The 24,448-nt window shown below is 41.1% G+C and overlaps 3 protein-coding genes across 4 annotated transcripts in view; 2 read left to right on the forward strand and 1 right to left on the reverse strand.

Annotated features, from left to right (window-relative positions):
* The first annotated feature begins 1,247 nt into the window (after nt 1–1,247).
* On the forward strand, nt 1,248–3,701 carry mpv17l (MPV17 mitochondrial membrane protein like). The gene is made up of 4 exons (XM_085783708.1): nt 1,248–1,768; nt 1,972–2,042; nt 2,925–2,954; nt 3,418–3,701. The coding sequence occupies exons 1-4, from the start codon at nt 1,462–1,464 to the stop codon at nt 3,631–3,633; spliced, it is 624 nt and encodes a 207-aa protein (XP_085639834.1). The 5' UTR covers nt 1,248–1,461; the 3' UTR covers nt 3,634–3,701.
* Nucleotides 3,702–9,071: 5,370 nt separating this feature from the next.
* Nucleotides 9,072–18,465, forward strand: LOC146982636 (nuclear distribution protein nudE homolog 1-B-like). The gene is made up of 9 exons (XM_085783707.1): nt 9,072–9,278; nt 10,160–10,308; nt 11,141–11,294; nt 13,699–13,847; nt 14,640–14,776; nt 15,378–15,638; nt 16,220–16,305; nt 16,877–17,022; nt 17,613–18,465. Exons 2-9 carry the CDS (start codon nt 10,223–10,225, stop codon nt 17,659–17,661), a joined length of 1,068 nt encoding a protein of 355 aa, XP_085639833.1. The 5' UTR covers nt 9,072–9,278; nt 10,160–10,222; the 3' UTR covers nt 17,662–18,465.
* A 3,202-nt stretch (nt 18,466–21,667) lies between these two features.
* Nucleotides 21,668–24,448, reverse strand: part of LOC146982637 (uncharacterized) — a 28,070-nt gene continuing 25,289 nt past the window's right edge. Inside the window, exons 40-42 of one of the 2 annotated variants that reach the window (XM_085783700.1) lie at nt 23,366–23,474; nt 23,100–23,272; nt 21,668–22,054 (exon numbers count right to left, since the gene is read on the reverse strand). In XM_085783700.1, the coding sequence (XP_085639826.1) occupies nt 21,796–22,054; nt 23,100–23,272; nt 23,366–23,474 (541 nt within the window). In that variant the 3' untranslated portion in view covers nt 21,668–21,795. Of the gene's footprint in view, nt 22,345–23,099; nt 23,273–23,365; nt 23,475–24,448 lie in introns of both variants that reach the window. The other variant, XM_085783701.1, reaches the window with a different exon arrangement.

Raw genomic sequence — 24,448 nt, forward strand, 5'->3', positions numbered from 1 at the left:
AATGAAAGTGAAAAAAATAATAATTTGTGTCTGTTTTTCATGTTGTTTTTGAGTCAGATAACACTTGAACTTTACTTAGGGCAAAAAAGAGCATATTTTTTCAAGACAGTAACACATGAGGAATCAAAGACATGACTAAATATGTACCAAGTTAACGGGATATATAATTAAACTTAACCCCATTATGATTGGGTTTTAAATATAGATATGCAACTATGAATATTTGTGAGTAATTTCAAACGTAGTATCACTTAGTGGCAAAAATTTAGCACGGAAAACTTTTAATGTGTCTATTGTAAATTATCTTTCATGGCCCTCCTGCAGTATACCCGCACTGCCCACCTTGGCGCTGATGGTACTGACGGCTTCTTGTACTCTAGTGGAGTTTATTCTGCAGCGCCCCCTGCTGTGCGCGGTTGGAAAAAGAACTACACTTTATTAAAGGACCCTAAAGCAGCATATGAACAGCATTAAATGAAATGAAACGCATTTATTAACATCTTAATCACTCATGAGATCATGTTTTGTTTTGTTTTTACAGGCGTTAAAAATCTGTTTTTGTTATGAGGAAAACAAAATCCTGATCCAAAGCCACGTTTCTTTTTTTTTTTATGTTTATAATAAATCTTAAAGGGGAAGATCGAAATAACATCAACAAAAAGCTTGATGGTTTCTATGACAGACGTCCTGATTTGTTTTCCTCACATTGTGACGTGTACACTCCAGCTCCATGTCGGAGTAAATCTGAATGACAGGCTGCGCGCGGCTGATCTGACAGCACTGAATGAGCGCGCGTCAGACTCGGACGGAGCTGTACTGTGCGCATGCAGCAAACCGCCGCCGCCGCCGCCGTATAGACGTCGGTGACGCAGTAGCACGGAGAGGCACGTCTGAGCGGCCCGGGGACAATCCTCCAGATTAGCGCTTGACCCGCAGGATTTACCGGAGAGGCACCTGATTCACCGGAGCGACGCGCCGAGGCCGGGGCAGACGGAATGATCTAGATTCGGTTTGATGCTCCACCGGAGCCGGTTCCTGAAGTTTCTCCCCGTCTTTCACATCATCACCACCACCACCACCGGGTGCACTTTGCGCACATGACTGCAGGACGGGACACTTTCAGAGGAGCCGTCTCCAAGTCACCAAAGTTGACCCATGGCAGGTTTTACGCAACATGCAAAAATGGAAATTAAAGTGTTTGGGAAAGTTTTCTGTCAGAGTCTGTTTTCTTCACCAGTCTTCTGAAAACGGATCATGTGTGTTATTCTCGCTGCCGGTGGAAAGGTCTAATCCCCTCCTGATTACCACACACACAGATGGATTGTATCCTGTTGGCCAGCCGGCTGACACCACCAGGGCCTATAGTCACAGCAATTCAGTAACCGCTATGCTCGCGTCTTGATCGTTGAATTGCAGCCCAGCAGCATCTTCTCATCCGCGGCCTCTCCTCCTGGAGCCAGAATGAGGAGAGCGGTGTTGAAAGAAGCCGCCAAGCGCTTCCCCTGGCTGGCCAATGTCACTTTGTACGGGTGCTTGTTCGCCGGCGGTGACCTGGTCCACCAGCTCATGGCTCAGAAGGAGCGCATGGACTGGAGGCACACTCGCAACGTGGCCATCGTGGCAATTAGTTTCCATGGTAACTTTAATTACTTCTGGTTACGGGCCCTGGAGAGGCGCTTCCCGGGGAAGTCCGCCGGGATGGTTTTCCGCAAACTCCTGCTGGACCAGAGCTTCGCGTCGCCTTTGGCCACCAGTGTCTTCTACACAGGTGAGATAACCCCGAATTAACCTCACATTTATTCACCATGCAGAGATTAGAGTTAAGACTGAGGCTCCTTGTTAATGTTGTCTCTCAGTCAAACACCATGTGGGCCAAGGTGAGGAGTGATTACACATTTTAGTTCGTGCGTAATTACGCACAGATAGTGATCACTTTCCAAACTCTGCGCTAACGTCTCCTCTGTCCTGCAGGTGTGAGCTTCCTGGAGGGCAAAGAGGACGTCTTGGAGGACTGGAGAGAGAAGTTCTTCAACACCTGGAAGGTAAGGAAGGCCTCGGCAAGAAGGAAAGTCACCTTCTCTCCCTCCCTCCCTCACACTGGCTGCTGCTGCCGCCGCTGCTGCTGCTGCTGCTGCTGCGAGCTCACAGCCAGATTAACCTAGATTGTGCCACTGCTGCTTTAGCGCAGTGGGCACGGCGCCCGGAAACAAGCAGGGTAATTCAGTCGTGACCAGTGCCAGAGGATAAAAAAGTCAGCGAGTTTCAGGACGTTTGGGAGCTGAAATCCTTCCAAATGTAAAGCACAGTGTCATGCAAGCTGTGGCTGCCGTGTAATGCTTCATGATCCCGGTAAATGTACAGCAACAGTAACAGCTGTTTCAAGGCTGGACAGGAAATTAATCATCAATCTCTCAGTGGCTGTATGAGCAACTCAAATATTTCAGTTTACTGTAAAGTATTTCTATTGTACTCTCATTGATTTTGTTTGCTATTAATTACTTTCAAACCAGGAAACTACACAGAAGAGAACAAACATCTCTTTTCTTTGAATGTGAAACAAGTCTGATGTCTGGATTGAAGATTGTATGATTTGTTAAGACTTAGTTTAATGTCATTCTTAATTGTTATTTGTGTATATTAGTAAGTTGGGACTTACATTGCATTGTAATATACATACATATCAAGCTGTTGTGGTACTGTGCAGTGCTCCTATATTTAAAAAGGGAGCACACAGTCCATTTAACAGCAAAATAATTTGGTTTACAGGACTTGAGATGGATGAGAAGGTTCCCAAGATCAGTGCTGTCAATCTAAACTATAATTACCTTCACTGAAGCTAAATTAAAAACTCAACATTGATGTTGCAAAACAGGGGCTTTGCAGAGCTGTTCAAAACACTCAGTATGTCCTGTTTTGTCTTCCAGACTGGACTCATGTACTGGCCGTTCATGCAGGTAAACAGTTTTTATTTTATTTTAGAAATGTATATTTTCATTGTGATTTTTGTTGAGAATTAGAGACAGATGGTGATAAAGACACAATGTTTCATGCTAATACTTGATACCTGTGTTGTAACTGTTAACTTTAAAGGTGATTTAGTGCTACATAGAGTTTTTTTTCCTATGAAGTCTGATGCATGTTGTTTGACATTGTCCAAGTTCAATCTCGAATACGTCCTTTATTTTAAAGTGACCTCATATCAGAGTTCAATATTACACATTTTCATGGTCATGTTTACTCAAGTGGATGTTCTCCTTAACATCCATCCATGCCAGGTCACATTGTTTGAACATAACTTTCTGTACATATAACAGCCCATAACAGTGAGGGAAGCTTTGAGGATCCTAGTCTATATAGGAAGAGAAGTGTGTTCCCATTGGATAACCTGTGCTGACCATTTCCCTGTCCTCTTCACAGTTCCTGAACTTTGTCCTGATGCCGTTGTACATGCGGACGGCCTTCATGGGCTGCTGCGCCTTCCTCTGGGCAACCTTCCTGTGCTTCTCTCGACAGAGCGGCGACGGCACGGCCGGCGTGGCTCTGGCCTTCGTCATGGACCCACGTAAAACTTTGGAGGAAATGCGTGAGGCCCGGCTCGCTCGGAAAAGGCAAAAGGCCCAGAGGCAAAACTGAAGGGACCAAGATGTTGGGTGGGGGGGACAATGTGTCAAGTCATTCAGGCCTTTGGGCTTCAACAGGAGGACAGATAAACCAGCAGTGAGGAGAGCTGACAAGCTGAAAAACATCTTTCTGGTGTTTAAGAAAAACAATGTGACAGAATACATTGACAGATTTGTCACATACAGACACAACTGTTTTACTTACTTTTGCTTGTGTTACTGCACAGTTCAAAATAGCTTTGGACCCTTCAACCACTGGCATGAAAATAAGACATGAACGTAATTAGCAGAAAGTGTCTTACTTTAATATATTTGCATTTGATTTGAGAGAGGTCCCAGTCTTGATTAAATATCAGAAAAGTGTGTGAAACAGTTCAGTAATTATCCTGAACTACAATCTTTTAACATTTTCTTCACTAATCCAAACATAATTTCTAAACAACTGGGTTGCAAATGCAAGTTTTGCTGGTTCAAGATGCCAGGTAAACCTAAGGCAGTGTTCAGTCAGTCCGCGATAGGGAGGTGTTGAAATGAGCAAACAAGTTAGAGAGGGTTCCTCTACTGAGTGCTGGAAAATGGGTCGTTTAGTCAATTAAGTAATCAGGGCTCATCCTCAGGGGAGCATGAAGATGCTTAATAAATTTCAGGATAGACCTGGATATTTTCGGTATGCAGGTTGAGTCTCGGAGGCCCTGGAAGGTGTAAAAGCCAGAGAGTCACCAAAATCATTACGATTCCTTGTCAGAGGATCATGAATATCCACAATTGTTCTTATAGCGTCTGGCCCTTGCTTCCTCAAAGGATGTAACAGACCAAATGCCGTAGTTACTGTAAGACCCAAAGCTATGAACAAAGTGGAATTCATTAGTGGGCTATAAGTGCTTCAGGCTGACACACATTGTTTACAGTTGCAGTGATGAACAAACGATGATCTTGCCTCCAACCCACAGCGGTTTTGATCGGCCTGGATCTGTGTGGACTTCTTAATCTAATCTAAACGGGCAGTGGTGTTGTGACGAGGAACTGTGGCTGGTTATTGTGTTGGTGGCAGCGGTGAGTCCACAGCACAGTGAAGCTCCTGAGATGGGATTTAAAGGCTCAGTATCTCTGCTCTACTACACCAGTCGTGCCTTCTCTCGATGACGAAACTGCCCTGACCGCTGGTCTGCAGGCTGGCAGCATTTGGCTGACTGGTGTTGGTCACTAATCAATGCCATCAGATACAGTATGTATACGCATATATATTGTGTGTACAATTTTAAATTCCTGCATTTATCTTGGGATGCACTGATGGATCAGTCTGATTGATCTAAAGATGTCTGGTGGTGGTGCTAGAGTGGGGGTCTCTGATCTAGTTGCACTGATTATATGGTGCTGTCTCTGTATTTGATTTAGTTGCATTGACTTGGAAATGTGTTGGTTGGAGTTGCACTTTGGTGGTTTGTACAGAGAAGCTTTGGGTGGCCTCTTGGGTCACGACTCGCTACCATGTCGGAGACCCCTGCACTAGATTAAAGGTCAGTAAACATTCGGGGCATTGTAAAGAGATACAGCAGGTGTCATCATGGTAATTAGTTTTCAAGACACTTTGTCAGAGAACGATGTTGTTTAAGGACAACATTGGAGGCGTTGATGGTGCTACAAGATGGATTATGTTACCAAAGGGTTACCAAAATAAGATGGAAACCACTTTTGGGGATGGTGGAGAGTTTCTGCAGTGTCATTGGCAATTGTAGATATGCTCCTCTGAATCAAAGTATTAAACATACAGGTGTTGAAGAAATAGTTTGATTTATTGGGAAATTAGCTTGTTTGCTTGCTACTTGTTCAATATCTCTCTTATCTCTAGACCAAATTATGGAGGTAGAGTCAACAGGTGATTGGTGAGCACAAGTGAGCTGTAAATAGGTCCAAAAGTATACAATTCACATTTTTAGGGCATCATCAGCTCCAATAAAGTATCAATAGTTTATACTTTGATAAAAGAGAAAGTTATTGAGTCTTAGTTGGGGAAAGGTCTTTATGCAAGGTGAAGCTAATTGCCTGCCTCCTAGCTGTACAGCCAGAAGAGTTGTATTGATCCTTTTGGGGAGTGTTATTTGGCAATTGGAGGATGTTCCACGGGATCAACTAATGGATGTTGAAGGAATAGTTTGATTTATTGACAAATCATGTTGTTTGCTTACTTGTTGACAGTTAAGTACCACTCAGCAAACACTGTCTTTTTGATAAATTAGAATAGTTTTTGCATTTCAAAAAAGAAATCATTATGGAGTTTCATTAATTGGGAGGAAGATTTTTTTTACCCCGTAGTTTCTGGTCTTTGCATTGCTAAGCTAATCACCTGCCTGCTGTGGGTCAATATCATATTCATAAGAGTGGTATTGAACTTGTGTGATTCAACTTAATTAGCAGCAAGTGAGACAGTGAGAGAGCACATGTCCCAAACATTGTTGAACTTTAACCTCAAGGATCGTAACAATGATGCTAAGCTTATTAGCCAGTTGCCAGGCAAAGGAGCTCATTAGCTACAGAAGGACATGTATCAGTGCATCCCACTTGTGTTTTGTGTCCTAGTTTGACCTGTGTGAAACTACACTATCTCAATCCTGTCCTCTTACTTGAAACATCCCATAGGTTGCCATCAGCCCAGATACCTTATCATGCATCACTCCCAGTTTCCTAAACCAGACCCATCATTTACTCTTCATAAGATTTTAGTGAAGTTGAAAGGTAAATGTCATGTATTACTATTTATCCAAGGCATTTGGATATTCGATTGCTTCATACAGTAATGCACAGTACACATATTATATCAGCAATGAAAACTTTCTGTATTGTACATAATATTGGACTTTTATGGATAAAATATATGGATTTACCTTTAGAGAGGTTCACATGTTCAGTAGTTTTACTCAACCCCCCTGTAGATTTACACAATAACATAGAGATTTGTTTGTCCATGTAACAAAGCTAAAACCTCAAAAAGTATTATGAAAGTCCATCCTAATTATTTTTGTTGCATTAGTACTGTGATATTTTCAGCAATGGGGTGCTTCTATGTTGAGTGAACACAATTGTGTGTCCAATTGTCGAGGGATGGGAACGTTAAACCTGACATGAATAAACCAGAGTCAAACAGCTTTCTGTTGTCCTGCTGAGTTAATGTGATGTTAACGCCACCGATTTTAATAGGATTTGAAGGGAAATTGTGTAAGAGTTAAAGCGATAGTTTGGGTTATTTGATATTTGACAGGTTGTATGAGTTATAGTCACGCATGGTCAGTGAATTGTAGATTTTCTAGTTGTAGCACTGAAATTAGCCTACTATGGAGGTCAATAGGGACCCGACTCAGTGTTTTTGCCCCATTAAGAGGTTAATCCAGCCTTGAACACCATTGAGGTGTTGAACTAGTGCCTGGAGCAGATTAAGACTGATGGAAACAATGAGGCAAGTGAAATCAGGCAATTAGAGTAAGAGTGTAAAGCCACGCCAGCAGCTCTGTGACGCTGTAGTCAGGCACAATGAATGCTCCATAGATAAATGTGTGTACACCGTCATATTTGGAACTGACACAAATGTATTTATGCCTAAATCATAATATTAGACTGATTTTATTTTGATCTAGATGAAAAGTCATGGGGCTAAATAAAAGCAAATAAGCACATTTCTTAAAAATACTAGTCCTTTCAACCAAATTCCCTCTAATATCACCAAAAGTCACGAGAGCGCACGTTCGTAATCTGTAGTCCGTGTGGACAAAACTCTGTAAAAACATGTAGCTCAGATATGAAGCAAGGACAGAGTGGATTGATGTGTGTGTGTGTGTGTGTGCGCATGTGTATGTATGTGTGTGTAACAGCTTTATGCTCTAATGATGGTGCGTGTGGATTAACCAGGATCGGATAGGCCCGGTTAATCCCTCTGAAAAGGACAGAATTGACCCAATGCCACCTCTGACCCCACTAACAGGAAGTGAAATTCCACCAATGGGAGCTAAGGAATTAGTCAGGTGCCATTTAACACGCCCTCTTTACCCTTTTGAAACACAACCACCATACTATACATTATGTAAGAGGCCAGATGCAGAGCAGCAGGAGGAGAGCACTTAAACAACACTTTCCTGCATTCAGGTCTAGAATGAATATTCATAGAAAAATACATAGAAGATAGAAATAAAGTGTGTAAAATGTTTGATTCTTTTCAGTTTTCATCCCTTGGAGTGAATAAAACACTGTGTATCAGTGTTTTGTTTTGCACCCTGTGTACTAAATGGTGTTTGTTGTGTTACTCTATTTCAAATACAACTGTAGTCTAAGTCTAACCTTTTAAAAAAAAAAAAAAAATCTTCCACACATGGAAAAAGGTATTTCCTGGTGTGTATAAATTTTTAAATAATTCCTTTGCTTCTGTTCCCTGTAGATAACACAAGCACATGAGCATAATTTGGCTGCACACTGCAGACTCAACTGAATGACGCATGTGCCCTCTTGTGTTTCACCCACAGCATTACTTAAAGAGCAGGAAAAGCAAATACAGAAATTTCCCTCAAAACATGTAAAAAGCCTTATTGCCATTCATCATTTTTTCATTGTGGAGCTAGGCTTCAGAGGCTGTGTTTTGAAGCTTTGAAGCATAATTTTATACTTAGCAACTTCTTTTATTCCTTCAAATTTGACAGGGTGGCTAATAATATGTTTTTCTGTGGTATTATAAACTCAAAACACATATTTATTTTTGCTTTACCTGGTTTTTGAATATTTTCAGATAAGTAATTATTCAGAACACTAGATTTTTTTTCCCATGTTTATGTGCAATAACAACTTACCGGTATATTAGGGGGAAACCGTGCAGTTGTAGTGTGTAGAACTCACACAGGCATTTGAGGTGTATTTTAAATCTCATGAATCCTACTCATCTTGATGAATGCTAAAAGCTTTTCTCATCCTTAAAAATGTAACAAACATAAATTTAAAGTGGTCTTTAAATGATTTTAAGACACTTTGTTGTTGTTTTGGGTCTAATGAAGTTCCTCCCTTTTTTGTTTGTGTCTTCATCTTGCATCTATTTGCAAGTATTTTTCTCTGCTGTTGGTTTCAGTCTCTCTGGGATTGTTTTGCAACTATTTGTGGAGACTTGAAACAACCCTAATCCTAACCCCACCTCCACAGTATGACCTCACAATAAACTGCCGGAATCCCCTCCTGCTAATGGTTTTTTCCGACACCACCTGAAGGCAACGCCGGCCTCTGGTAATCCATCAAACCCGTCTAGACTGTGCCGATTATGCAGATACAACTATCTCTCCTCCGATTGGACAAGAATCCTTAATCCCACCTCTCAGGCATTTGATTGACGGACAACTGGCCAATAGCAGCGGGAGACACGGCTGTCATCTAACTCGTGATTGGTCAATTGATCTGGACGACTTGAATGGCAACAATGTATTGTTCGACGACGTCTTCCAAAGGCAGCAGCAGCAACTTTGTGGTGGCTAAACTCCGGCAAGTCCCGAAAAACAGTTTTTTCTTTTACCATTTTTAGGTTTTTCCGAATTAAGTTGACAAAGTTTGTCGGTAGTTGGATCAACACATGAGGAGGATTTAGCGACAGATGAACTCGGGTAACTTTGCGTCGAAAGAAGCGAACTGCTGAGGGTAAGTTACAGCTGTGAGTGTATTTATTATCAGAGCTGGGATTTAAATGGTTAACGCTGCTAAACTCCGTCTCACTCTATATTACCTTGCTGTTAATAACGGTTTGTAGATAATAGTTGGGTCTTAACCATGTGTAACGTTTATAAAGCAGGTGTTGCCCGTGATAAACCACACGAAAGTAGAAGTTCCCCGTTACTTTTTTTTTTTAAGGTTAGGTTCCTGTTTTTGAAATGCAGCTTGTTGCAACCAGACTCCATGCAAATCTTATATATAATTTACTTTATTGGGGACTTACGTTTTAATTAATTGACTCTGACTAATTTTGAGGATGTTTCATGAAACCTTGTCGTCTATTCTTCAATTCGGCATTGAGTTTATGTTAACAATAATACTTTTTTTTTTGAGGTTGATACTTAGATAGATCGATATACTTTACTAGATATCCCAAAGAGAGGCTTCTCTCGCACTACGAGAGTAAAACACATAAAGGATAGAAACATCAGTAATATACAATCAAAAACATGAGAATAAACAGGAAACCTCAATATAAGGCCAGACCATTAAGACAGTTATATAGCTATATATTTATAGGCTTATGTATCCTTGCACTAGGGTATCTGATACTTATTCTATTGATATGTCCGTTTAACTTTTCTAACTGAACTCCCCTTTGTCAAAATCTAGGCTACAAACCGAGATTTTATCTGAATTATAATTTGCTGAAATAACCTCAATGTTAACATGAATCATTTGAAATGAAATCCTGTTATAAATCGTTTTGTTTACTTAACTGTTGATAATTAATTGCTAGATGTTTGAACTATTAGTCCTTGGAGGAGGAACTTGTCTTTGAAATGCCCTGTGTTTTATTTGCCCCACAGACAGACAGAAGAGGAGTTGGTGTGTGACAGGTGTGGGTCAGTCCTCCTCCACCTGTCCTGGAGATGGGGGATCCAGGGCCTCCAGAGTTCGGGTCCCTGGAGGAGGAGCTGCAGTACTGGAAGGAGCAGGCTGCCAAGCACCAGCAGAGGTGTGTGTCCTTCCCCCATGTTCATGTTGTTTTTGTGAAAAACAGACAAGAATAATCTGTTTTCACTTCTTCTTTGTTTGGGTCCTTTGTTTGAAAATCGTAAAAATAAAGAAAAAGTTTTTATCTTGTGCACACATAATAAAGCTGGGATGTTTATTTACACTGTATCTTTATAAGAGAATTTACATTTTAGTTAATTTATCTACAGTCTAGATGTTTTTGTGTCCGTAGATAACCCGGCCACTCTTTTTTCTTTGTGTGTAAGCACTTAATAAAGAAATGTATATATACCCTCCATGGATACAATGTGAAGCCCTTATATATGTAACCTATTTATCTTGTTATGAAAGATGATATCTTGTTTGAACAAGTTGCAGCTTGTGCCAACATGAAAATAACTTGTGGGCAAAACACTGAGTCTTTCATTGTTTCTTGGGCTTTAAAGTAAAATCTCCCAAAATAATCAGTGATTTTCAGATTCAGTTTGCAGAAATGTGAGTCAGTAGACACTCCTGCAAGAAAAACTATCAAGACCCTGAATGTGTTTTCCTATTAAACACATTTCTGTGGTGTTAAGACTTTGGTATGTTATCCATAGTACCCACAGGTTGGTGTGGTTTGGTGGGAAAATGTTAATTACATCCAAACAGGTGTGGTTTGGAGTAATTCTGGCAAACCTTCTTCATAGACAGCATCTTTTTCTTCCCCAAACACAAGTGAGAGATATGACCTTTTAAATGTAGACAATCCAAAAATAATCCAAAAACCCGCTCCACTGTTGAAAGTGCTGAAACATATGACATTAATCATCTGTGTGTTTGTGTGTTTTCAGTGCGGAGGAGGCTCAGGAGGAGCTGCAGGAGTTTCAGCAGATGAGTCGGGACTATGAGGGGGAGCTGGAGACGGAGCTGAAACAATGTGAGGCGCGAAACCGCGAACTTCTCTCCTCCAACAACCGCCTTCGCATGGAACTGGAAAACTACAAGGTACAAAGGACATTTATCAGTACTGATTACCGTCCTTTTCCTGTACTATGAATAATGTCAATATCCCATGTCACAGAAAAGCCACTGAAAAATAAGACACTGCCATGGAGGTTGTTTAGAAAAAGTTAATTGAGGAAGTTTTTAAAGAAACACTTCAACTGTGGATGGTTGAACATTTGGTAAATAGAGCAGGTCTGTCCTATTGCATCACTACATGTACTAGTCATGTAATATGTCCTCTTGACCCTCCCTGAAGGCTTTGAGAAGCATCCGTTATACAAGTCATTGTCCCAACATACGATTATAGCCTACACTGCAACATAGAGGTGCTGTGTCAGGGGTCACAAAGTTATTTTAAATAACACTCGACCATCTGAAGTGGATTTGACTGGGAATTTCCATATCTATCAGCTGAGAGAGAGAAGTCGCATTTTATGGCTCCTGTTCGCCTGTGGTGAATGAGCCTCATTGGTGCTCTCTGTCTGAGCACACACACGCATGCACGCTGTCACAGAGGACCGATTCAGGACGGGAACAGGCAGCTGATGCCTCCTGCTCGGTCCGTGTCTGGAGGGGATGGCAGTGCTTCCCATAAAGACCCACTCCAGTAATGTCGCACTTCACTCGCCTCTTTTTCTCCCCCTTGAAGAAAATGTTTGTCCTTCTTCAGAGAACAGGGGTGATACCTGGCATTTTAGGGGCTGGTAGAAAAAAACAAGAAAAGAAAGAAAAACACAAGAACAAAGCTTGAAAATAATAGTGGAATTACTGGAAAAACAAAAATAAAAATATCCAGTGGGGATAAAAGAAGTGGTTGCTACATTTTCCAGTCATAAAGTCTTGTTTATGCTCAGGGCAGTGTACTCGGTGCAAGACTGTGCAGACTTACTGCTGCACTGTGATTCAGTTTTCAGGACAGAACATCTAACACTGCAGGATAATTAAGATATTTTTGTATTTGTCTGCTGGTCAGAGGACAAGCTTGTTCGCCATCTTGATAAATTACAGAAGCACTGAAACTGCTTCTAAATTTTAAAGGTCTCATGTTCTATAAATATAGTTTTCCATGTCTTTTTTAAATGTATTTATTATAAAGTAGGTCTATGTCCTATATCAATTCTGTGAATGTATCAAAGCCACAGTTGACAGAAAAATCCCTACAACACAAACTAAAGCTTAAAACAAGCCGTCAGGACTTCTGTAACTGTGTGATGTCACAAAGCTGTCACCGCCCTCAACTACACCGAAAACCCCGCCCACCTGCACCCAACTATTCAACCTTGCAAGATTTGGTTATACTGGTTTATCTGAAATGTGCTATATTTTTTTTTTTTTATTATATTACAAAGAAAACAGTCAGCCAGCCAATCAGAAAAGAGAGAGATTCAGAGCCTGCTCTCTTCTGATTGGCTGACACCGACCTGTTACTAGAGCGCCAGAAAAAATGTTGAGAGAGGAGAGACCACAAATCTGTCTTTCTGTCTTCTCTAATAATGTAACCTGATAGATATAATCATGTGAAAATGTAATAAAGCAAACATTTTTCTTCATAAATGTAGGATTTATTACAAGACTGTTAATAATAATAGTTATTTTATTAGTGTGGAGGGGAACTCCAGCCAAAGCTAACACAGACTGATAGTTGAGATCTAACGGCCCCTCATGGCTTACACCACAAAAAGCTTATGAAAGCTTGATAGATTTTAATATGTATTAGTTTTGGTGTGATTTCTAACTAAGGCATGTTATTAAAATGGGATAAAAACAACAACTTAAAATTCATTAGTAAGTATTAAAAGTGAAGAGACACACACAGCTGGAGCTGGCAGGTCTTGTGCTGCCTGTCGGAGCAGTCGAATGGTTTTTATCTCAGAGGGCACGTACGTCCAGTATGCAGAGACTTCATGGTATTTAGTTAAAACATGCTGAAGCTTGACTCAGCGTGAAAGAGTTGTGTGATACCCGGTGCTGTGAACTTTTTGCTGTGTCTCCTCAAGCTCAGTGCAAAGAAAAAATTACAAAATGTGCAGGACTCAAGCTGTAACTTTGTTCAATGAGAGTGGCTTTAACGGCAAAGTTTCTGCTTATGACATCGAGCCTTTGAAGTATTAATGTTTGATGTTGATGCACACTGCTTCACCGGAGGATTTAGTTTAGTTAAAGAAGTGACTAAATTAGCAGCTTTCATCAGTTTCTGTTAATCCCTAAGATACTTCTCTGTGATGTGTGGTTCAACTAAGTAAGTCTTTAAAGTTGAAATCTGTGCTATTGCTAATCTTGACAGAGTTTCAGCTCTGCAGCTCAAGCTCAGTGACTTTTCCCTCTACTGTCTTCCATACTTCATATTTTGTCTTTATCTTTTTTTCTCTAAAATTTTCTGTCTGGTCTTGACTCTGCCTGCCAGGACAAGTATGAGACTCAGCACTCTGAGGCCTGCCGGCAGATCTCCACCCTGGAGGGAGACCTGGCCGAGACCACGGCCATCAGAGACCAACTTCACAAATACATCAGAGAGCTGGAGCAGGCCAACGACGACCTGGAGAGAGCCAAGAGGTCAGTTCAGTTGATGAAAAGATGCTTAACACATTCAGAAGTTAAGAGGAAAAAACCCAGTCACTGTGCAGCTGTACTTCAAAACACAAAAAAATCACGTGGCTTTCACAAGATGAACCAATGTTTAGTCATGATTGTAAAACCAAGAGAAAATAGAAATGAGGCGTGATGATCAACAACTCACACTGTGTAATTCTGAACTGTGAAGGACACGACTTATCTACTTCACCATCATCTTCACAGCTGATCGCAGATTGTTGCTGTGAGAGGTGATTGCACAATGAAGCGTTTATGACTCGGAGATCAACAGGGAGGGATCAGTATTTAATAAAAACAACACCGTGACCACGACGATGAAAGAATTAATTTCTTAATTTGGTGTGATTTGCCTTTATTTTTAGCACTTTATTGCACCAGTTTCCAAAAAAGATGTTACTTTGATTAAAATTTTTTTAATAAAACAAAAAAAATATTATAAAAAATCCGTTCGGGAAAATACATGTTGGCATTGTTGCATCTAATTCCTGTGCAACCGATGCAGTGTAGCTACATATTGTAGGACTTATTGCCACGGCTAAGTTTGAACTTCCTGGGATCCCACACAGTCGAGATTTGGTTTTGTGACTCTTTCAAAGTGGAGCTATGAAGAATCTAAAAAAAGAGGTTTTTTCCATCAAAACAAAGTTCCTCTTCTTTTCTAAACATGACAAGCTCTGAAATCCGACCACCAAAGTGGTCAATCATTAACATCACCCTCTGATAGTTTTCCTTTGTTTGTGTTGCATGTTTCAGGGCAACCATCATGTCACTGGAGGACTTTGAGCAGAGGATGAACCAGGTCATAGAGAGAAACGCCTTCCTGGAGAGCGAGCTGGACGAGAAGGAGAATCTCTTAGAGTCCGTCCAGAGACTGAAGGACGAGGCCAGAGGTAGAGCTCAGTGTGATCTCTGTCAGTGTAACAGTGATTCCTGCTGTATAGAAAACCTGGGAGTTATTATCTCATAGCGTGGTAAATGTGCAGGTCACAACTTGTCCACCAGAGCATTTTGGAGTTGTTGGATTGTGTTGATGAGTTTGATGAGGGAAACCAAGGAATCTCATTATCCTCCGTAGTGTAGCTCTGAGCAGCTCGCGGCTCTGCTCCACCGTTCTAAAAATAGCTTGCACCAACGATTTACGGTAACGAACCTACTGCTAAAACTGTAGGGATTATGGCAATGGATTATGGAATAGATAAATAATCAAATCCAAGGTCAGTAATCAAAGTTTAAGGATACTTAGACACAAGCACGAAGTGTTGCTGTTGTTTTAAATAAGAGCAATGGTAAATCCAGCTGATTCTGTGTTGGTGGTTTTATTTGGCTGTACTGAAAACTGTCATTTTATAGTACATATGGCAACCTGTGAGAAAACTAAGGGAAAACAGACAGAATAAAAGCAAAATATATCAGACATGATATGAAAATACTGAAAGAAAAATGTAGGAGAGCTATTTATATTCAGTGTGTGTGTCTCTCTGTGTGTGTCAGACCTGAGGCAGGAGCTGGCGGTGCAGCAGAAGCAGGTGGTCCAGGACAGGAAGCCGTCCCTCAGCGGTGCGGTCAAAGAGCCTTCATCCTCCTCCGCCTCTTCCTCGGTTGGACTGCCCACCCCTCCTCTCACCCCCCCAGACAAAAGGACAGAGGACAAACCCCCGTCCTCGTCCACTCACCAGCCCGTCCTCTCCACCACGACACCGTCCAGACCTCCGGCCGAGCCCCTCGGCACCACGACGCCGTCCGTCAGCAGAGGTCAGTTCATCAGGGGATAAAATCCTCACACACTCTCTGATTGAGGTGGGAGAAAAAATCGATTCACATAAATATTGCGATATCTTTTAAATCGATTTTTTAAGTTTTTTAAATATTGTGCAATGTGCATTTGTTAGCCTTTTTTACAGAGTACAGGTTTTGAAAAGGGTTTAAGTTCACTTTATAATGGAGTATGTTAATTTATAGGCCCCTACAGTATTTGTGTGCAGATAAATATTAAAAATGCAGACTAAAAATCGAGAGAATCTGCAATATCGTAGTATCGCAATTTAAATCGAATCGCCATCCCAAAAATCTTAGAAGAATCGAATCGGGAGAAAAACATATCGTCCCAGCCCTGAGCTGTTGCTGCTGCTCCTTGATCTTCTGCTCTCAGGCTACAAGTGTCTGAACCGTGTTTCTTCTTGCCACCGTGCATAATTTGCTGTTCATTTAAAAAAGGCACTTGACTGTTTATGCGGTTGCAGCTTCTCCTCAGCGGCGACCCGCTGATTATTATTTGTCGTCTGTGTTAAATCACTGTAAACTGGACTCATCATCGGTGGGTTTTGTCTCTGCAGCTGAAAGCCTCTCAGGAACTCCTCTCACCACCTCGGCCAGAATCTCGGCTCTGAACATCGTCGGGGAGCTGCTGAGGAAAGTCGGGGTGAGAACCACACTTGTGATTTTTTTCTTACAAGTATAAAATTAAAAGAAATGTGGGGTTTTTTTCTAATTAAATGATGAGTTATAATCATGTGACGCTGCAGGGTGCTTCTGTTTGTACTGGCTGTGGTTTAGTAAACAGTAAACAAACAGCAGCTTCCCTCAGATCTTAAGTTCACTGCTTTAAAACCAACATCATGTACAAACTAAACGCATAATAAACACACAGCTAGTAATTATAGAGATTCACAGTCACAGATAAACACTATAAACATCTGCTTTTCATCCACTTTATTCACATGCATTTGAATTCTCATTTGAAACAGAAAAAAAATTAAGCAAAAAACTCACAAAAAAAATTGAACATAGACATGTGATGACACGACATCACAAGTGTATTTTCTTCACCACAGCTGCTGAAGATCTCAGCCTCAGGTTTTACTCGTGTTGTTGTTCAGTTTTAGTTTGTTTTGCCGGCACTGATCCAGATTAGATTCTCTCATCATGAACATCAAACACAAACCGATTTAAAAACAGAAACTTGACCCTCTGTTTCTCGCCGTCGCTCGTAGAACCTGGAGTCGAAGCTTGCATCGTGTCGGGACTACGTCAACGAGCAGGCGGCTCATCGCAGAGGTCACGCTGGTGGACAGGGGGCGGCAGCGGCGCAGAACAACTCGTCAGAGACTCATCCCACCAACGGACTCTACAACAAGGGGTGAGCTGGTGGGTCCTGTACGGTGCTGCAGGTTTATGGTGAACAGCTCTCATGTTCAATCTCATAAAGTGATAGAAACATTATTAAAACCTGCAGAGGTTTGTAAAAAAGCTAAGTTAACATCTAATATACTATACGTATATAATGTAATTGTTTATCTGCTTGTGTCCATGTGTCGATCGGTTCCTCCTGAAAGCACCACCCAATTATTGTCTTGTCAGTGGGTATTTTTTAACAGTGTTTTCTTGTTTCCTTTAAAGGCATAGTTCAACATTTTGGCAAATTGGCCCATTGCCATAATCCCTATAGTCATAGCAGTAGGTTCGTTACCTTTATTTGTCGGTGCAAGCTGTTTTTAGAACGGCGGGGCAGAGCCGTGAGCTGCTCAGAGCTAAAAATAGCTTACACTGACAATTAAAGGTAACGAACCTACTGCTATGACTATAGGGATTATGGCAATGGGCCAATTTACCAAAACGTTGAACTATCCCTTTAATAGTTAAACATAATGTCAGTAGCTCCTGTGAGTCAGAAGTATGGACACGGCTCAGTAGAAGCTCTCTGAGTGAGTGTGTGTTGTGTTTTCACAGGCTGGTGAAGAGGTTAGAGTTCGGAGCTGGACCCAAGCTGCTGATGTGAAGGTGAACCCGTCCTCCATCAGCCTCCGTCTTTGATCCCGTCCTCTCTCCGTCCAACCCAGAACCTCTTTAAAAAAACATTCATTTAACGGTACTGTGCGTGAGTTTGTGTGTGTGGTTTCGAAACCACTTCAGTCTCTTCAGGACACGGACCACTGCTCTGACAGGAAGCTGCAGTGATGATGAGATGGACGAACACGTTACCGACGTGGATACTCTTTATTTCTGTTACCGACTCGGATCTTTTTCGGCACTCGCACTTAGCTTGAAACTAACTCACTGGACTGGTGCTGCACCGTCACCACCTCCGTCACCACCTCACTTCACCTCACCTGTTGGGACTGTGCGCTTTTTTATTGTGTCCCTCTACAGGCGTGTTCAGGCTGAATGGAAAGTGAATTTTAGAAACAGTTTTACAGAGTCGATAAAAAGAGATCAAACAAAGATCCGTCCTCTCAAACTAAAAACGTTTCAACCTGGGGGGAAATGTAGTGGAGGAAGGAAAGACTGCATGAAATAGCAGGAACAAAATGACCTCATATACAGTGTAGATGAGTTTTAATAGTCTTTCATTTCCAATTGTGCACACATACTACATACAGGTGACAGATTGAAGGAAAACCCAGTTAAGCTGATCTAACCATCAGTGACCCCCACTGTCGTCTTATTTCTCCTTTACTTTCAGCTTATTTCTAAGTTTTTCCTCCAATTTGTCACCAAACCTGCAGGATAATGATCCAGAGACTACTAACACAACAAAACCTGTGAGGCTTTGAGTTTGTCATTAAACCTGCACAATTGAATCAAATCAAAAATGAGCTTTTCATTCAGTGTGAACAACTGTGAGGGCGGTTGAGCACTAAATACCAGAGGGGCACTTTTATTGTCTTTTTAAAATAACTACTTTTAACCTTGTCTTTTGTTGTCATGGCGCCACACTGCCAGATGACGGCCTATGTGCCTCACACACAGACACGTTTTGAATAATACGTTTCTGATGAAACGCCAAGACTGAAACCGAGAATGAAAGTCTCTTCTTACCAGAAAAAGGATTTTAGATTGATTTTTTTTTTTTTTAAACAGATGAATTAGTTTCACAGACTCTGAATCTGTGTCGTCACCGAAATTGAAGGATGTTTTGAAAAAGTGGAGTTTGGACTCACTTCCTGCTTCCTGCCGTCTTAATGAGCTCCAGTGGAAACAAATGGGTTGAACTCGCCTGAGAAAAGAAAGCGATCGATGTGATTGGCCGACGAGATGAACTCTCAGACGGCCTGCACCTGTCTGTAAGCCTTAACGTTTTCATGAAACACTGTTTTTTGTTTTTGTTTTTGTTTTTTTACCTCTGTGGCAGAAGGTCAGCTGGTTATTTATAGGAATAATGACGTGTGGAAACTTAAACTTTGCCTTTTTTTTATGGTCCATGTTTCCCTCCATGAGCCTGATGGAGGCAGAATTCAACTACAGTTTGTCAGCTCTTTACATTTTGCAGTGATGTTGTCGTTTGTTTGTTTTTTCTCCCAAAGTTTGATAAAAGTTTATTAATATTAAGCGTTTTTGATGTTAACATTTACCTTAAAGTCTCAACTGACCACTTCACTCTCAAGCTACAACCTGAAAATGAGACGAAATAAACCGTAAGTAAAGAGACACTCAGTAGACAATACAATTAAAAACAGTTAAAACCATATCAGATAAACAGTATTGATTAATACGTAACTGGTGTATTTTATTTTTCATGGGCTCCTCGATTTAAATACTTGAAATCCTGGATGCACAGTTGATAGATGTTTATAATCAGTTTAATTGGGTCAGGGATGTCTATTTGTCATTTTTTGTCCAGATAACACTGAATTTAATTTTGCATATTCATGATCCCCTGAGGATTTTGGAGCCTCTACCTTTCGGCCAAACCCCTTTTTACACAATAAGTATTACGACTTAATGGGCAGGTCGACATCTGCTAAATCACATTTTTGTTCCCCAGAGGATGAACCACTGCCACTTTTTTGAGGGTTTCAGCAACTTCCTCTTGGGCTCAAGTACTGTAAGAAAAGAGTAGGAGTTTAAACATGTAGCAGACGAGAAGAGGAGAGGAGGCACCTTCAGACGCTGTGCAGAGCTCTACTTCTGTCTTTGCAGGAGTGAATCTGCTGAACTCCTGTTAATGAGGAGATATGAATACTTCAGTGAAGGCTACTTGTGTTTTATGTTAAAAAGAGAAAAAGTATGTAATAATAGATTGACTCGTAGTGTAATGAACTGTACCTCTACTGTAGGGTTACTAACTGTTAGGTTGAGTTTGCGTAGGTTCAGGTTGTGGTCCAGTTGCAGAGTAGCTGCTCAGGTGGAACAGACTGGACCTTCAAAATAAAGGTCAGTATGTTGAAACAGGTGGAGATCGAGGCTTGGTGGGTTTTGTCTGTTTGTTTTTGGCCCTATGTGACTTGTCTTTATCACAGTACTTACCCAAAGCCTTTATGAAGTGCTCAGACCTGTTCTGTTGTGTTTTTTTTGTTTGTTTGTTTTGTTTTTACCTTCAGTGCTGCTTATGATGCTTCTCAAAAAGCAAATAAAACTTGAAATGGAAAAATAAAATGTCACTGATTTTACTGACAGTAGAAACTGGAAGACGCGAGTGAGACACCAGGTGAAGTTTAATAGCGGCTTTAATAGCACTGGTTCACAGAAAGCAGAAAGTCTGTTGTACAAATCATCTTCATTAAAATTATATATTGTGAGTCTGTTAGGTTTCACACCGCCTGAATATACAACAGTTGGCTTACAAATATAGTTTTACATTCGTACTAACAGCGTCTCTACATATTCAAACCTTCTGGGGACATGCATGAAGATTAAAGTCAGCTCCAGGTTTGAGACACAGAGCAGAGCATCTGTTTTTCAGAAAAATAAATACCTTTCAATAGAGTCATATAATAATTTTAACAAGCCTCAAAAGAAAAATATTTCAACCAATCAATGAGAAGTTGGTTAAAAAAATGTTTTTTTCTGATCTCAACAAATATTGAGCTAAAATGTGACTGCAAAATTTAAACAACCTGAATCAAAATGACTTTATTTTCCGCTAAGTGTTTACATATCTCTTATATTTTCATAATAAAATATGTTTTTTTCTCAAATTCTGGTAAGAAAACTGTTAAAATTTTAATTATATATTTCAGGGTTCTTACGGATCCTTAAAAAGTCTTAAAAGGCATTGAATTCATTAATCTAAAAACAAGGCCTTAATTGGCATTAAAATGTCTTAAATACATTTTTTCAAAGGTCTTAAAAATGTTAACACTTGGTAAGTGGGATTTTATGATTGTAATTAGTCTCAAATCTCAAAATAATTGGTAACATTCTGACATAGAGAAGTTAGTGGCGGCTGTCACCGCTAAATTTCTTACCGCCACCAGCTCCCAAATCAGTTTTTTTTTTTTTCCCCCAGTCATTCATGTAGCAGTCACTTTACCTTGGACCACATAGGAAAGTGGGTAAAATTGTCCCTAACCCTATAATAGATGTGGTGATGTTTTTTTTTGCATTTGTGTTTATTGTGAAGTCGGTCTTAAATTTCATTTCAAGTGGCATTAAAAACGTCTTAAAAAGTCTTAAATTCAAGTTGGCTTAAGCTGTAGGAACCCTGTATTTATCTTTGAGGATCTAAAGTTTGATGTTTATTTGATGCTTCGCTCTGTGACTCGTGTGTCTGGGGTCGTAACTGAGAGACTGACTCTTTGAGTGGGAATTTGTTAAAACTACCTGGAAGATAAATAAATAGAATAAATTCACATAAATTATATTTTATGTTGATCCACAAACATTGAAAATAAAATAAAATAAAATGGTGATAACTTATAGGAGGAACCACAAAAGTTGAATCAGATCACAGACACATTTTTTTTTTATGACTTTGCAAACTTCATTTGAGGAGTTCAATCTACAGCGTGACCATGAGCGATCCGTGATGTGTTGCCTTTAATGTGGTGGAGCTACTTCCTGTTTTTGTTGTGTGTCTGTTTCAGTTTCATTACTTTATTGATTATTTTTCTTACTGAAAAGTGTAAAAAATAATTCTGTTTTCTTTACTCAAGTGAAATCTAATCATAACGTTAACGAGTGTGGTCCTTTTTTACTCGTCGGGGCCGTAGGCGTAGTCCTCCTCCTCCTCCTCCTCCCGGGCCTCCAGCGGGGGGCTGCAGGGCGGGGGAGACGGGGACCGAGGCTCCTCCTCCTGCAGATCCACCGAGTTCTCCTTGATGGTGCTCCTCCGCCCGATGCTGCCTCCCATCCCGAAGCTCCTGCTGATGCTGCTGCTGCCGCCACCGCCGCTGCTGCTGCTCCGCGGGCTGGGGCTACTGAACGCCGCCTCCCCACCACCACCACCACGCCTGGGAACACCCGACACATCAGGAGGAAGAGACAGACGAGGAAGAGGAGGGTCAGAGCGAGGTGAAGGGCAGAGGAAGGAGAGGAGGAGAGAGAGCAGCGAGGACTCACGAGGTGGCTGCGGTTGCAAAGCGAGAATTAAACAAGAAACAAAACAAAAAGAAGCCCCTGAAATGTTTGAGGAGTAAACTTGCAGATTGATGAGGATCAAGGTTAAAAAGCCTGTTGAAAGAAGAGGAAGAAGAAAGAAGAAAAAGAAGGAGGAGCAGCTCTGAAGACAGATCACAGATGTCTGAGGGGAAGAGAGGAACCAGAGGAGCCAGACAGGAAAGGAGCAAAAGGAGATTTCAAATCACAAATCACAGTTTCTACTAAAGTTTAACAGTGTTAATGCAAAGAGTCGCGGCTCAGTGTAAATGTAAATGTTAAGAGCCTCCTCTTTTCTGATTGGCTGCAGAGAGAAACTGAGAGATGTACAGATGCATCTCATCATGGAAAAGTTTATTTATGTCAGTAATTCAATTCAAAAAGTGAAACTAAGAGATTATATAGATCCATTACACACATAATTAAACATTTCATGTCTTTATATACAGTATTTAATTTCTTTTAATTGTAATGATTATGGCTTACATTTGACCTAAAATTCAGTACACTGTTATCTCAAAAAAATGTAAGTATGTAATTACAATAATATTACAAAAGACTAATTAAAAAAGCATTTTTAAAATGGAAATGTCAGCTTTCTAAAAGGTATGTCCATCTCGACGCTCTCAATACTTGGTTAGGGTTTTTTGACTTGGAACTACTGGAAATTAACTTTTCCATGATACTCTAATTTATTTAGATGCACCTGTAAAACTACACTGAGGCGGTTTTTTAAAACCACAAATATATTTTCTTATGGATCGACAGTTCAAATTAAACACGTAGAAAAATGTCAGAAATGTGATCTCTCTCTCTCTCTCGCTGTTGAATAGTTTTGTATTGTTGAACTCCAGCTCCTCCACCTGTCTCCACCTGTCTCCCCTCAGTCTGAGCTGTTACCTCAGCTTGCTCCTGAGCGACGACACCTCTCTGTTCAGGGTGTCGTTGGCCTCGCTCGCCTCGTCCAGCTCCCTCTGCAGTTTCCTCCGAGCCCCCGCCATGCGCTGCGCCTCCTCCTCCGCCTCCTCCAGCTGGTGCTTCAGCTGCTTCACCCGCAGGTTGGACTTCTCTCCCTGTGGACGAGTGGACGACGACGCGGGGTTAAGTGACGTGAGTGTGTGATGAACGATGTTTTTGGCTGGTTACCTGGACGCAGCGGCGTTTACCTGGTCTTTGTACTGCTGCGCCTGCTTCCTCTCGTCCTCCATCTGGATCGTCATGTCCTTCAGCTTCTTCTCTCGCTGACGCAGATTCTTCGCGTTGGCCTGACGCTCCCTACACATCATCATCATCATCATCATCATTTACATCAACGCAGCATTTTTGTTTTCTCATCCCAAACTTTAGTTTCAAAGTTTATTTGCCAGAGTCGCCACCATGTGTGTCCCATTGTGGGTTTGAATTAAACTTTTCAGTCTTAAAGGAGAAGTTCCATTTTTTTACAACTTGGACATTGTTTCTGGTACATACAGTCATTTACTCACCCGTATAACTTTGGTGTCATTAGGAGTCCCTCGGACGATATTTAGATCCATTCGAGAGTTGCGTATATGATCCATATAGTGGGAGTGATCAGGGCACCGAAATGCAGCCTCTAAATAACGCATTATCTGCCCCGAAACTCGCTCTGTTATCGCCATCCGGGGTCTGTAGAAGTCTGACAAATATTCAGCCATGTTGCACAAAACTAGCACTAGCAAATTCCAGGTAAACAAGCCGACCGTTGCAGAGTGAATGAGCCGTGCTGTGGCTGCGCGCGGCACTCAGAGATGACATCATCCAGTTCAGAGGTTAGTAGGTCGATCTACAGACCCAGGATGACGACTCCTAGCGAATCTTAAAATTTTGGTCAAATGAACCAGTTTTGCGGCAGATAATACGTTATAATGCGCATTCTCGGTGCCTCGATCACTCCCACTCTATGGATATACGCAGCTCTCGAATGGATCTAAATATCGTCTGAAGGACTCCTAATGACAAGTTATTGGGTGAGTAAACGACCGTATTTTATGCCAGAAATAAGGTCCAGGTTGTAAAAAACGGCACTTATCCTTTAAAGGAGACATATTACGCCCATTTTCCACAAATTAAAAAAGTTCCCAGGTGTCTTAAAGACATATCTGTGACAAGCTTTGGTCAAAATACCCCAAAATCAAACATCAAAATACCTCAAGAGCAAACATTTCAGCTCTTTTCATCTGCTCAAAACAGCCCTGTTCAGAACGGCTGGTTTCAGAGCCTGTCCCTTT

The sequence above is a fragment of the Trachurus japonicus genome, chromosome 8 (assembly GCF_045865225.1).
Source record: "Trachurus japonicus isolate A0001 chromosome 8, Traja_1.0".
Lineage (NCBI taxonomy): Eukaryota > Metazoa > Chordata > Actinopteri > Carangiformes > Carangidae > Trachurus > Trachurus japonicus.

Excerpts from the sequence above, each read along its gene's own strand:
- mpv17l (XM_085783708.1), top strand. The coding sequence starts at position 1,462 with ATGAGGAGAGCGGTGTTGAAAGAAGCCGCCAAGCGCTTCCCCTGGCTG. Across the intron at positions 1,769-1,971 it reads CACCAGTGTCTTCTACACAG|GTGTGAGCTTCCTGGAGGGC; the intron begins GTGAGATAACCC and ends TCTGTCCTGCAG. Across the intron at positions 2,955-3,417 it reads TGTACTGGCCGTTCATGCAG|TTCCTGAACTTTGTCCTGAT; the intron begins GTAAACAGTTTT and ends TCCTCTTCACAG.
- LOC146982636 (XM_085783707.1), top strand. The coding sequence starts at position 10,223 with ATGGGGGATCCAGGGCCTCCAGAGTTCGGGTCCCTGGAGGAGGAGCTG. Across the intron at positions 11,295-13,698 it reads TGGAACTGGAAAACTACAAG|GACAAGTATGAGACTCAGCA; the intron begins GTACAAAGGACA and ends TCTGCCTGCCAG. Across the intron at positions 13,848-14,639 it reads GACCTGGAGAGAGCCAAGAG|GGCAACCATCATGTCACTGG; the intron begins GTCAGTTCAGTT and ends TGCATGTTTCAG.